This window comes from Plecotus auritus, assembly GCF_963455305.1.
Source record: "Plecotus auritus genome assembly, chromosome: 2".
Taxonomy (NCBI): Eukaryota; Metazoa; Chordata; class Mammalia; order Chiroptera; family Vespertilionidae; genus Plecotus; species Plecotus auritus.
The window spans coordinates 192,997,895-193,012,804 of NC_137771.1; the positions used below are offsets into that span (position 1 = coordinate 192,997,895).

At 39.5% G+C, this 14,910-nt stretch overlaps 1 protein-coding gene across 1 annotated transcript in view; it reads right to left on the reverse strand.

The window, feature by feature from the left end:
- NAALADL2 (N-acetylated alpha-linked acidic dipeptidase like 2) overlaps positions 1–14,910 on the reverse strand; it is a gene marked incomplete at its 3' end in the record, with an annotated part of 846,771 nt that overhangs the window by 621,779 nt on the left and 210,082 nt on the right. Inside the window, exon 2 of the mRNA XM_080654263.1 lies at positions 12,704–13,205. Coding sequence (XP_080510389.1) covers positions 12,704–13,205 — 502 coding nt within the window. The remainder of the gene's footprint in view (positions 1–12,703; positions 13,206–14,910) is intronic.

Genomic DNA, 14,910 nt, shown 5'->3' on the forward strand with positions numbered 1-14,910 from the left:
CCTTTTTTCTGGGAAGGCCTAATAGACACTCCTGCCCCAGAATTTATTTCCTCTTTTCCCACAGCATTTGCACCCTCAACACTTATTTTACCATATCACATAGTAACATATGCATGTGTACATATCTATACTAATAAAAGGATAATATGCTAATTAGACAGGACATCTTCCAGACAAAGCCATGGTGGCGGGGGCCAAGGCAGAGGTGGTTAGGGGTTATCAGGCTTGCAGGGAAGAGCAGTTAGGGGGATTAGGCTGGCAGGGGAGAGCAGTTAGGGGCAATCAGGCCTGCAGGAAAGAGCAATCAGGGACAATCAGGCCAGCAGGGGAGCAGTTTGGGGTGATCAGGCTGGCAAGGGAGTGGTTAGGGGTGATCAGGCAGGCAGGGGAGCATTTAGGGGCAATCAGGCAGACAGGCAGAGAAGTTAGGGGTGATCAGGCAGGCAGGCAGGTGAGCAGTTAGGGGCCAGCGGTCCCAGATTGCAAGAGGGATCAGGCCTAAACTGGCAGTCAGACATCCCCCGAGGGGTCCAGGATTGGAGAGGGTGCAGGCCGGGCTGAGGGACCCCTGACCATGCACGAATTTCATGCACCAGCCTCTAGTGTGTGTGTATGATCTCTGAACGCATAATAATCTGGCTACTCAGTGTGTGTGTGTGTGTGTGTGTGTGTGTGTGTGTGTGTGTGTAATATATATATATTAGAATTTGTGCATGGGTGGGGTCCAGCCAGCCTGGCCAGGGGGAGGGGACATGGGTGGTTGGCCAGCCTGCCTGCTGGTTGAACTCCTGGTCGAGGGGACAATTTGCATATTAGCCTTTTATTATATAGAATATACACTGAGTGGCCAGATTATTATGTGTTCAGAGATCATAATAATCTGGCCACTCAGTGCATATATATATATATATATATATATATATATATACATATATATATCCCCTAGAAGAGTGTATGGGCCTAGAGTATATATTCATCTTTGTACCACTTTACATTTAACTTAATGCCATGCATGGAGTAAGTACTCAACCTATTTTTAATTAAATCAAATTGTTTATAATTCCTTAACTAGAATTTACCAACTCTAGGCAACTTATAGACATTAATGTGACTTTATGTTATGACTTTAGAAAAATGGACTCCTGCTTCTCATCTGCCTACTGCTATGAAATGTCATGAACAAGGACTGTGACTTTCAGTTGGGAAGCTGAATTTTGCCTCAGCATACGTTGAGACCTAAGGTATTTTATGTTATTTGTAAAGTGGAATAAAGTTTATTTTACAAATATGATCATGCATTTGGTGCAAAAAAAAATGTATTCTCAGAGAAGTAACTCTGTTTTAGGAAAGTACTTAGAATATGGAAGGTGAGACTGAAATAGAATGACTTAAAAGAAGACAAGAAAAAATATACCATAAATTTGAGAAGAGAAGAGATAAGTTGAAAGGAGAGAGAAGAGATAAAGAAGAGACATGAGCCATGGTACATTGCAAGAGGCCAGCCTATGAGGGATGGTGGCCAGTGAGAAATTGCTAATGGAGAATGGCTAAAGACTTTACTAACAAAACAACAACAAAAACACAAAAAAAAAATAAATAGTGGCGTGGCTGGTGTTGCTCAGTTGGTTGAGCATTGTTGCTGTGCACTAAGAGGTCACCAGTTCAATTCCTGCTCAGGGCATATGCCTGAAGTAGCAGGCTCGATCCCCGGTAACAGATGTGCAGGGGCAGCCAATGGATGTTCTGGTCCCATATCGATGTTTCTCTCTCCATCTACTTTTCTCTCTCAATCAAATCAATAAAAAATATTTTTAAAAAATAGCAGATAATATCATTTCCTACATGCAACACCCTTGTCTAAGTACTTTTTAAAAATATATATATTTTATTGATTTTTTTACAGAGAGGAGGGAGAGGGAGAGAGAGTTAGAAACATCGATGAGAGAGAAACATCAATCAGCTGCCTCCTGCACACCCCCTACTGGGGATGTGCCTGCAACCAAAGTGCATGCCCTTGTCCAGAATTGAACCTGGTACCCTTGAGTCCACAGGCCAATGCTCTATCCACTGAGCCAAACCAGTTAGGGCTCTAAGTACTTTTTTATGTATCTGTGCATTTATATGAAGATAGTAATGTTTTATAATGAGGAAACTGTGCCATCTTAAGTTTAAGAAATTGCTCAAGACCATACAGCTGAATACAGTGGAGCTGGGATTTGATCCCAGGCAGACCAATTTTAAGTTTATATCTAGAAGGTTTGTGTTGCTATGATATAAATTCCCTCTGACTTCACATCTTCAAAAGAGTACGATATGCCCTAGACAGAAATGTAGATTGGCACTAGAGGCAATAATGATATGTGTGGAAAGAACCTAATTTACCCTTTCCCAGGTGCTTGACGAGATGGTGGTAGCACGGAATCATGATAAACATGAGTCTAAATGTTCCAGGAAGTGACCTGTTAGAGTTATCTGTGGGCCACAACTGAGTAGTGAGTAATAGCATCAGGATGGAACTAACTCAGAAGCAAATGAAAATTCTTCATTTAAATTCTTTTTTCAAACATACTATTAGTAGCTACTTGCCAATGACCAGATTGATACCTGGATTACTACTGTAGCACCTGAGTTGGTATTTAACTTCAATAATAACTCTAGGTATACACAGTATATTCCTATTTCCCAGAAGTCTGGGGGATATCAGAAATACTAGACCTAAGTACTCCTATGACCATTATATTAAGCAGTTGAATCAACAGAAAAATGCTGTGTGACCTCTACAAACACTGAGTGTGCAATTTCAATATAGATTCTGGAAAGTCCTGGGCAACTTTCCAAGGTCAAATAAGACTTAGACATGTGTTTGGTTTTCTGCTAAGTATTGCGGCTTTCTCTGAATTCTTCTTCACATGCTTATTTCACTTCCCAGACTCAGACTGGATAAATATTCCCCAGGGCAAATCATCACCTTCTTCCCAGCCAAGATACTTGAGGGGGACCTTTCAGATCAGAACAGCTGCGGTGCTTTCTTTATTGTTGACTCTCTCTGCCATTAGCTTATGCTGTAGCCTCTTTTCTTCTCTTTTAAGAATTTCCTAGACCATATTCTCACAATAGCACTGCCTTTCTGGATGACCTTCTAACCCAGCTGTCTAATCCAGAAACCCTTTCTTGAGTCATCAGGCAGAAGGAAAACTTCATTCATTTTGTTGATGCTTGTCATCTTGTTTCTTTCACTCAAAATTATTATCTAGCTTCCCTAATTTTTTTTTTGTCACCCTGTGTCATTTCACAGCTTTCTCCTCCAACCAATCAGCAAATTACTTTTCCAAGTGGCATTTCCCACAATGCTCAAATTTCTTTTTCCTGCTTAGAAATTATTATACTAATACTTCATATAAATACTGTCTTGTCACTCAGTTTGCCCCTATTTCCAGGACAGGAAGAGAATTAAAATTGCTAGCAGCAATCACTATTGTCTCTACCGGCATGATTCCCACAGAGATGCTACTTTCTGTGCTGAGAACACACTCCTAGAGCCTTATCCAATCCTCTGGTCCCAACTTCTTCCCGCTCCTCATACATTTTTTTTCAAAAGGTAATTGAAATAGGCTACAGCAAGGACCCCTCCCAATGCCAGTCCCTATCTATTTCAAGGAATAACATTGCAGTATAAGAAGATATTAAGAAAATCTATGTGAAATTTTTGTATAAATTTCATGTCTGTAAAGCAACTCACCTCACTGATATTGCCTGCAATCTTAAAAAGTTAACATACACCACTGGCTGTCAGACCATAATTGCATATAATTAGCAAACTATAACTCTTTCAAAAGATTGCAACTGATTACATAACAAATATGAATCCGGGAATCCAGAATTAACATATCATTCTTAGAATGGTTATTTGAGAATAAGACTGAGCTATAAGAAATATTTCTTTTTCTCTTATTACTTGTGCCTTACCAGTTCTGTATGTAATGTGAAATTTATGAAAACAACAATAAAAACAACTGGGGGTGATGAGGCAATCCTTAGAAATGAAGCTATTTTCAGAAGAAACTGTAAACGTTAAATTACAGTATCTTCAATGATTTTAAAGAGCGTTATCAATGGAGCATAGTGCTTCTTATTTGGGAGAGTTAAATTCCATGTTGAATATTGCAAATGAATAGAAATTGGAGAGTGGTCAGGTCTCTCTTTCAGCCTGTTACTTCCTGTTGAACTCACTCTTTAAAAATGGGTTTGCTTTTTATTTGTTTGTTTGCAAAAGTGGTAGTAAAAAGCAAATAAATTAGTAGGGAAATATCTCTCTGGCAGTCCCCAGAGCAAGGAGAAGGTGCAGGCTTTGGCAAACAGCTGCTGAGTTCCTCAGGCAGCCTGGGTTAGAGATGTAGAGGGGCTGGTTCTTCCTCCTGGAAAACAGTATGTGTCCATTTGAAATCAAACTAACTGCTTCATCCATAATTAACCCCTGGAGAGTTTTGAAGTTTTTAGTCAATCTCTGTGTCTCCCTCTCTCCTCTGTCTCTCCACAATATATAATTTTTTGTTATTATACTTCGTTTAAATAAATGGGTATGTTTCCATCGTCTCTGGCCAGTGGGAACATAAGCACCATAAGTACAAGTATGTAATATGTATTGTTCACTGCATTTCTCTAGCCCAGTACTCAGTAGGTCCATAATAAATATTCATTAAAAAAATACATGCATGAATAAGTGCAAAGGTTTTAAAAGGAGCCTTGCATATGTCTTATGATGGTGGGCTATTAGCATTATTTTTAAATTGGAATATCAATTTGATTAAAAACAATACAAACCCTTATATATGGGAAAGTTGAGGTGTCTCCTTTCCCCATAACAGTATATAGCTTTGGCACAGCCTCTAACTCCCATATATATATATATATATATATATATATATATATATATATATATATATATAGGAGTTATGTATCCTATATAATGAAGAGGTAATATGCAAATTGACTATCACACCCTCATAAGATGGCTGCCTACAACCAGGCTGGCAGGGGTGTTAGTGAGGGACGACCAAACGACTGAACAAGCAGGCTTCCTGGGACAACCAGGCCAGCGGGGGGGGGGGGGGGGGGCGCAGTTGGGGCAACCAGTCTGGTAGGGGGGGCAGTTAGGGGCAACCAAGCCAGCAGAGGGGGGCAGTTGGGGGTGACCAGGCCAGTGGGAGGGGGCAGTTAGGAGCAACCAGGCTGGCAGGGAGGAGGCAGTTGGTGGTGATCTGGATGGCAGAAAGGGGCAGTTAGAGGTGACCAGGCTGGCAGGGGAGCAGTTAGGGGCAATCAGGCCAGCACACAGAGACAATGAGGGGCAATCACGCCAGCAGGGAGGGGCAGTTAGGGGTGACCAGGCAGGCAGGCAGGTGAGCCATTAGGAACCAGTGGTCCAGCATTATGAGAGGGATGTCTGAGGGGTCCTAGATTGGAGAGGGTGCAGGCTGGGCTGAGGGGAGCCCCTCATGCATGAATTTTGTGCGCCTGGCCTCTAGTATGTGTGTGTGTGTGTGTGTGTGTGTGTAAGCTTATATTGTATTTGATTATAATATAATGAAAATTTTTAAACCAGGATAAACAGATCTTATAGAAATTAGGTTCTCTCCTTAAAATAAGGTGGATGAAAGCTCGGATCTGGATCATGTGGTATTCCAAGCAGCAACTGATGCAGATCCAGCTGTGGTATGCAAGAGAGATGCCAAAAAAATCTGCAAAGGCCTGGGCCAAGAGGAGAATACAAAAGAAGCCACAGGTAGCAGCAGCCCATGAATACCTGGCACATTTATCTTGGCTGCCCCACTGACTAAAATAAACATTTTCTCCCTTTGCTCTTTGCCCACATAAAATAACAAGGCATATTTTTTAAAACTCAGTTAAACTACATTATGGCACCCAGACAAGACGAAGGCAACTACAATAAGGGAATATCTGATGTGTTTTGTCAAATTCCTAAATTATAAGGCTAATAAATTAGAGTTTTTAAATCTGTGTAGAAGCTGAAACTTCAATATTGGTACAGGCTGATCTTACAAGTTGTTCCCTACAGAATAGACTTAATACGATGAAACCAAGCGAGGAAATAGAGAGCAAACGCCCACACTTATTTTATTTTTATTGAAAGTAAAAACCACCTGCACACATTTCTGCTCAAAGAAAAATATTCAGTTTCATTTTTCTCTCCCAGATAGAAATGTACTCCACAGAAATGAAACTGCTTCTTTTGTTTCCTGTTCTAGCAGAATTTGATTTGCATATTGTGGGACATGTTAAGGTGATCTCTGTGATTTAGCGAGTTTCTAAAAAGGTAATTTGATCTCAACTTACAGTTTTCTTTATTTTATTTCTAAAATTGAAAGTTGCATACCCTTCTGAGAAGTGAGCCATGAGAGGAAGACATTAGCTTGCCTTGTATTAGATAATAAAAAAGTTCCACAGGGGACGAGTTACATATTATGACATTGTGAATATAAGGCTCATTTGGATTTAATTCATTACTACATCATGTTGCACAGGAAAGCAATTTTTAAGCAATAGAAGTGCACTTCATTTGTAAAGGACCCAGCTATAACACACAATCAGTTATTGAAGACAGAAACTGATTTCCCAAATCAGGCATATAAAATTTAATATATTTGCTCCAGTTATAATGAAAGAAAAGGGAACTTCAATGCCATTTTTTCCCCATGAGAATGACACTTTGTAAAATTTGGAAAGTGCATTTTTGCTTGGGGAGTTGACTACATTTTGATGCCACAATCCAATACGTTGAAGAATTTGATTAAGCAACTTTAAAAAATTATTTGAAATACTTGTTGGACACATAGAATATAATTTCAAATTCTATCCTTCTATAAATGTAATGTTATTACATTAAAATAAGAACTAAAATACATTAATTATTAAAATAAGGTTAAAGTAACTTGACAACCAACTTACATCATACACAAAAATAAATTAAAAATGGATAAAAGACTTGAATGTAAGATGGGAAATCATAAAAAATTTAGATGAAACCATAAGCACCAAAGTAGCAGACATTTGTTATAGTAATGGAAATTAAGGAGAAAATAAACAAATGGGACTATCCTATCTAATAAAGAGGGAATATGCTGACAGTCACGCCCTCACAAAGATGGCGGTGCCCACAGCAAATAAGGAGGGAATATGCTAATTGACTGCCATGCCCTCAAAGATGGCGGCGCCCACAGCCACAAGATGGCGGCGCCCAGTCCCCTCAGCCCTGCCGCGCACTTGCCTTCGGAGTTCCCTAGTCGCCTCAGCCCCCCAGCCACCCAGAGCCAGCCCGAGATGCAGGCAAGCCTCTGATGGCAGCTTCCCAGCCACCCAGGGCTGGCCTGAGGCATAGGTAAGCCTCAAATGGTAGCTGCCTAGCCAACACTCAAGGCACAGACAAGCCTCGAATGGAGGCCCTAGTTGACGCCCTAGCATAGGCCCAAGCCTCAGATGGCAACTGCCCAGCCGATGCATGAGGAGCAGGCAAGCCTCGGATGGTGGCTGCCCAGGCAATGCCCGAGGCACAGGCAAGCCTTGGGTGGTGGCTGCCCAGCCACCCAGGGCCGCCCGAGGCTCAGATAACCAGGGCCAGCCAAGGCTTGCGCTGCCGGCAGTGGCAGCAGCAGAGGTGTGATGGGGGCATCACCTTTCCCTGATCACTAGGTTGCCTCCCACCCCTGAGGGCTCCTGGACTGTAAGAGGGGGCAGGCCAGGCTGAGGGACACCCCTTCCAGTGCATGAATTTTCATGCACCGGGCCTCTGGTATCAAAATAAAAAGCTTCTGCACAGCAAAAGAAACCATCAACAAAACAACAAGCCCACTGCATGGGAAAATATATTTGTCAGTGTTATCTCCGATAAGGGTTTAAGCTCCAAAATTTACAGGGAACTCTTACAACTTAACAAAAGGAAGATAAACAATCCAATCAAAAAATGGGCAAAGGGCCTAACCAGTTTGGCTCAGTGGATAGAGCATCGGCCTGCGAACTGAAAGATCCCAGGTTCGATTCCAGTCGAGGGCATGTACCTTGGTTGCCTGCATATCCCCAGTAGGGGGCGTGCAGGAGTCAGCTGATTGATGTTTCTCTCTCATGGATGTTTCTAACTCTCTATCCCTCTCCCTTCCTCTTTGTAAAAAATCAATAAAATATATTTTTTAAAAAAGAATATTAATTCCATCATTTAAAAAAAAAAAATGGGCAAAGGACCTAAATAAACACTTTTCGAAAGAGGACATACAGAAAGCCAAGAGGCATATGAAAACATGCTCAAAGTTACTACTCATCTGAGAGATGCAAATCAAAACAACAATTAGGTATCATCTCACACCTGCCAGAATGGCTGTCATCAACAAATCAACAAACGACAAGTACTGGAGAGGATGTGGAGAAAAAGGAACCCTCCTTTACTGCTGGTGGGAATGCAGACTGGTGCAGCCACTGTGGAAAGCAGTATGGCATTTCCTCACAAAATTAAAAATGGAACTGCCAGCCCTAGCTGGTTTGGCTCAGTGGATGGAGCATTGTACTGCAGACTGAAGGGTGCCAGGTTCAGTTCCGGTCAAGGGCATGTACCTTGGTTGCGGGCACATCCCCATTTGGGGGCATGCAGAAGGCAGCTGATCGATGTTTCTCTCTCATCAATGTTTCTAACTCTCTATCCTTCTCCCTTCCTCCCTGTAAAAAATCAATAAAATATATTTTTTAAAAATTGAACTGCCCTTTGACCCAGTAATCCCACTTCTAGGAATATATCCCAAGAAACCAGAAACACCAATCAGAAAGGATATATGCATCCCTATGTTTATAGCAGCACAATTGCACAATTTACTATAGCTAAGATTTGAAAGCAGCCGAAGTGCCCATCAGCAGATGAGTGGATTAGAAAAATGTGGTATATCTACTATGCTGCTATAAAATAGAAGGAATTCTTACCATTTGCAACAGCATGGATGGAACTGGAGAGCATTATGCTAAGTGAAATAAGCCAGTCAGTGAAAGATAAATACCACATGATCTCACTCATTTGTGGAATATAAAGAACATTATAAACTGATGAACAAAAATAGATACAGAGGCAAAGAAGCATCAGACTGTCAAACTACATAGGGAAGGCAGGGGAGAGTTGAGGTGGGGTGTGGTTAAGAGATCAACCGAAGGACTTGTATTGCATATAAGCATAACCAATGGCTGCAAAACATTGCGGGGCGGGGGTAAGGGCATGTGCCAGGGGGTAAGGGAGGCCGGGGGAAGGTCAATGGGGAACAAAGGAGACATATGTACTACTATTTGATACCTTTTTACTTTCAGTTTTTTCTTTATAGAAAGAGAATGCCATATAGATTACACAGAATATTATTAAAAACTGGGATATAGTAGATATTTAGCCCATGTTTACACAGGGAAAAGAAAGTCCTTTATCTTTTAAAACAACTTTTTAGTGTGCACTATGAGAATGTAGATAAAATATGTTCAAAAATCATATACCTCATATATATATATATATATATATATATATGACTTTAATTTCAAATTTCAATGATATAGATTAACAACTAGAGTATACTGATGCTCCTAGATTAACAATGGAGTTACATCCAGATAAACCCACTGTATAGTTAAAATATTGTAAATAGAAAATGCATTTAATACACCTAACCTGCTGAGCATCATAGGTTAGTTTAGCCTACATTAAACACACTAAGAACACTTACATTAGCTTACAGTTGAGCAAAATCATCTCACTGCCACTGCTCAGGACCATGGGAGAGTACTGTGCCATATATAGCTAGCCTGGGAAAAGGCTAGCTATATATTCAAAATTTGAAGTATGCTTTCTACTGTATGCATGTTGCTTTTGCACCATCACAAAGACAAAAAATTCTAAGTCAGACCATTGTAAATTGGGGACCATGTGAATATTCTTTTAAAATAAATTATAGGGGAATCTTTCCCCTTCCCCATGTAGGAGTCTGTGCTGTGGGACTCTTCTTCCCCTCCCCATGTGGGAGTCTGTGCTTGTTTCTCAATAAATTTCCACCTTTGCTATAAAAATAAATAAATAAATAAATAAATAAATAAATAAATAAATAAATAAATAAGCTAACAAATAAATAAATGATAATGTGCATGGAAGTGAAGGTTTTATCGATAAGGTCTGTATTATGGGTTTGTTCTATACTGCAGTAAAGATTTACTGGTTGGCCCTAGCTGGTTTGGCTCAGTGGATAGAGCGTCGGCCTTCGGACTGAAAGGTCCTGGGTTCGATTCCGGTCAAGGGCATGTGCCTTGGTTGCGGGCACATCCCCAGTGGGGGGTGTGCAGGAGGCAGCTGATCAATGTTTCTCTCTCATCGATGTTTCTAACTCTCTCTCCCTCTCCCTTCCTCTCTGTAAAAAATCAATAAAATATATTTAAAAAAAAAAAAAAGATTTACTGGTTGTCTGCATACCATCACTCAAGTACTACTAGTATGTCAGACTCATTGTTTTCTTTCTCTGTTGCAAAGTAGACAGTGATTCATACCAACAAAAAGAGAGAAAACAAAATAGTTGCAAGCTAAGAGTGAGAGAACTCAACTGGTGAAAGATCAGAGAGCATCATGAAGAAGTTAGCACCTGAACCAGGCCTCAAAGGATGCATAGTATCTGAACATGTCAGGATTGAGAAGGTCATTATAGTCAAAGATCCTTCTATAATCAATAGTCATTCATCCTATTAATGGGTGCTACTATGTCTCTGACCAAATGCCTAAGGATTGAAAGGGTCTAACTTCTCATCAGTGAGTTGATCCAGTCAGTTGAGAGAATTAATGTCATACTGCATAACACTGAGAAATCCTAAGTGAAGGAGTTGCTGTATCTAAAATCTAGAGCAAAAAAATACTATGCATAATTAAATAAATCATATCCTATGTATTTCTTTTGTGATTAAATTTATGACAATGTTCACTTGTTATCTGGATAGATCAATAATAGAATAGATAAAACTTCCTTTAGGAACCATCACTCCATTACTGTTAAATTCATTCTGTTATCATTTGCGTATATCGAATTATGTGCAGTTTTGCTATATATTTACATCTTTTTCTCCTATTAAAATGCCAGTTGCTTGATTGTCCGCTTCATTTATCCCAACCTTACTGCTCTCAATCCCTTTATTACTGAAATCAAAGAGGAATAAAAAACATGAAGGGTAGAGAAGACAGAGATAAAAAAAGAAATATATAAGGCAGAGGAGGAACAGAGAGATGGTGACAAAGTATAGCTGAAGACTGGAGAACAGTTGCCAATGGCATCACCATCATCAGGACTTGCATCTGTACAAAAAGATAACAGCAAAAATATATTGCTGTGGTATGTGAGGAAAGAAAAATCGCTTATTTAAAGGAGTCTTTCTCTGTTCTCATAACCATAAAACTGTCCATGTGTCTCCCATAAACTCCACAGCTAGCTTTTCTTTAGGCTGGCTTTTCTCTCATTAAGACCACAAAGAACATGCAGTTGTCAGCTTTCTTGAACAAGAAATTTTAGTCCTTGGTAAAAGAAGTATCATGGTTCTTGAATAGAAGGAAGTAAACTTGAGTGAAAGATGTGGAAAGGGAGGGGTTAAAAGAATAAAGATGATGTGAGCACAGGGTAGACAATGATTCTATAACAAGTGAACAAATCTAGTGTCTGAGTTCAAAGAACAGGGCAGAGAATCCACAGTACTGTTTACTTTCTTATGCCAAGGAATGTTAAAGTAGGGCAGGTGAGCAGAGATTTAATTAAATTTAGATAAAATTATTGTTTTATTTCTAGATAGCTGAAACAGAGAGTTCCTCATTTCAGGCGAGCAACTCAGTTTAAGAAGGATCATAACAATACAGTAGATGCTAACAAGTAAGGTTCTAAGATTTTGGACTCTTTGGCAGGATAGGGTAGCCATTAATCCAGGATTCTTGCTGCCATTAGTTGGCCTGATGGAAAGAGGGGTTTCCCCCTTACAGAGGGGAGAAATCCATTTCTATAATTTAAATAAAACAAATTCCTATTATGGGATCCAGAATGGAGATAACATAGCCATAATCAACACATTATGGCAAGACAAGTCGAATGGCAACTTACCTTAAAGAGAAAGATGAGTTTTTGGAATTGCCTGATATATAGAACCCAATGTGTTTCAATAAAAATGTGCTCATTGGAAAACTCAGGGATGTAGAAGACCAAATACTACTAGTGCTTGTCTTAGGTCCTGACCATAAGAGGCAGTTACTTCTGCCCAAAAAGCAGGTTTATTTTATTCTGGGGTCATTAAAATTCAATCATATGGCTAATGCCTTAGTTTTAATTACAGGTACATCCAGCAGTCTTTGCATCTCAAGTTGGCATACCTGGACTTCTGAGGATGGAGAAAATACACTGCCTCAAGTCTGTTAGTCTTCATAGTACTCATGGTTCTTATTATAAATTAATAAAGCAGCATCATTAATTTGTATTACAATATCATAAATCTGAAAACATAGACCCCACCCCCCTCTGTGAAGAATGTGCCAGTAAGTTATATCTCTTAGCTTACAAGGTTAATCTTACATCATGGCAAAATCACCTGCTCAGTACTCCCTGAAACATCTTTCCAGAAAATGCCTCGCCACCAACATCCATTTCTTTTTTCCTACCTGAAAGTCTTCTTAATATCTTCTGCTTGGATTGTCTTGAGAATCTCTTGATATAACTGATGATCAAGTGTTCCTGAAGATGTACCACTTGAAGGGCAATTTTTATGTGCATAATAGCCTATCAAAATTCCAAAAATAAACAAAATGATCGCTGTACAAAGTATTTTTAAAAGGCGGCAAAAAGTGCAGCGGTTGTTCTTTGGTGCAGATCTAGTATAGCGGGTAGCATAGTCAGATTCTTCTTGAAGTCGCTGAAACCTGCCTTTGGGTGAAGTTGCTGGTTGAATGGAATCAAGATTGAGGTCTGCAGTCTCTGAATTCTCCAGGTTCTGATTCTCTGCACTATCTAGGTGAAACTGGTCAAAACCAGGCTCCTCCAGTTCCTTTTCCATGTCCCACTCTAGGTCAAGGGCAGTGGCTTGAAGGTCATCATTGTCTAAGTACTGTGAATGTCCTGGAGCTCTTTGATCTGCATTGACCTTTTGATAGGCCATCTTCTTACCTGTGAAAACAAGAGAGGTATTGTTTCTTAAAATAAACAATAAAGAAAAACCCCTGTGGTAAAAATAAAACAATCAACAGTATTATGTGTCCATAAAATTTTAGTGATTATAATCCACAGAAATGCATTGTCTCCATGGAAAAATCACACATAAGTTCATTATGTTATGCTATTGATGTTACTATAGGAAAAGAAGATTAAAAATAAAAGCATATGGTACTTGGTAGAAAAACTTATGAGAACACAAAATACACACACACACATACACATACACACATACAAATTAACCTTTGAAGTTCAAGAGAATAAGTCACAATGCACAATGAAGGAAAAATTTATGCTTACTCATTTTCAAAATCACTATTAAGAAAAAACAAGGGCAGAAGCAATAAAACTGCTATTTGGTAGCTGAAGGGGAAAGAAAAAAAGACCTCTGAATGATTTACATTGACAAAGCTGGTATTATATGAAATTGTTCTGCCTATATAGCAACTCTATAGAAATACAAGAAGCAAGATACAGTATATCACATAGTCATGAGTAATCAAAAGGATTAGAGAAATTTAGGGCTACCACAGAAGACCATGATATTCCATGGAGTTATGCAGTTAGTGACATGAATTGGCCTCACTGATTGAAAATTAAATAAAAGTCTGGGATGGCACCTATCCCCCCCAAAACAAACAAACAAACAAACAAAAACACCCTTTGCTAGCCTAGGAGAGTTTGGTTTCATAACCTTGCTACAGAAATGGCAGATGGAGGTTTTCCTCCCTACACAGTTTTGGATGACTTTGTAGTATCCTGCAGAGTGGTATTAGGATAACTAGGCTAATTAACTACAAGTGGTCTTCAGTCTGCATTCAGTAACCCACCTGTGTGTTATGGTTGCAGGTTAAGAGAATTTATAACAAAATTTTCTGTGTATTAGGTATGTCATCCCAGCTGGAATCTAAGATCCCTCACTATGTTTTATGATTTTTCTATGTGCTCCACTGTGGATAAAGAACAGAGCTCACCTGATAACTGATTATCCAATTGCCTAATAGCCAGTGGTTGACAAATAAACTCTAAGGAAAAAGATACAAACAAGGTCTTTATAAAAGGGAGTGGCATGAAGAACAGAATTATGTGTATACACAGCTCCAATCCTGGCTGGCAGGAGCTCATGAATTAAAATATCCTGAATGTTTAAAAAAGTCCAAATATAATTAAATATTAAACTTGACAAAATAAACATTGTAATCCTGACAAGATTCTCATCTACTACCCTATAAACTAGGATGTCTGCTTATCTAGAGTTGAGGGAATAAAGATGAAAATCTAAGGCATGTCAGGTGGTGGGACAGGTCCCTATTGCTCAAGAAAGGAATGCTACATCCAGAGGAACAAATACATAAACAAATAAGTCAAAATATGCAAAATGGAAGGGAGAATCAGGGGTAATTGATTCTACAGAGAATATGAGAAAGGATTTCCCAAGTGGCCTCTAAGGTACTTTTGACAAAAGAGGGGAGGGCATCCCGACAGAAGGAAATATATACGCATGCAGAATAATGAGAATGCATAGTGTGTGGACCACCTGAAAAAAACCAGAGTAGTATGCTATGGCTAAAGATGCAGCACATGAGCCAGAGATTTAGAGAAAAGCTAGGGAAGGTGATCTTGGACAAAAAGTTTTACGTCTTTGCAACACAGGGTATTC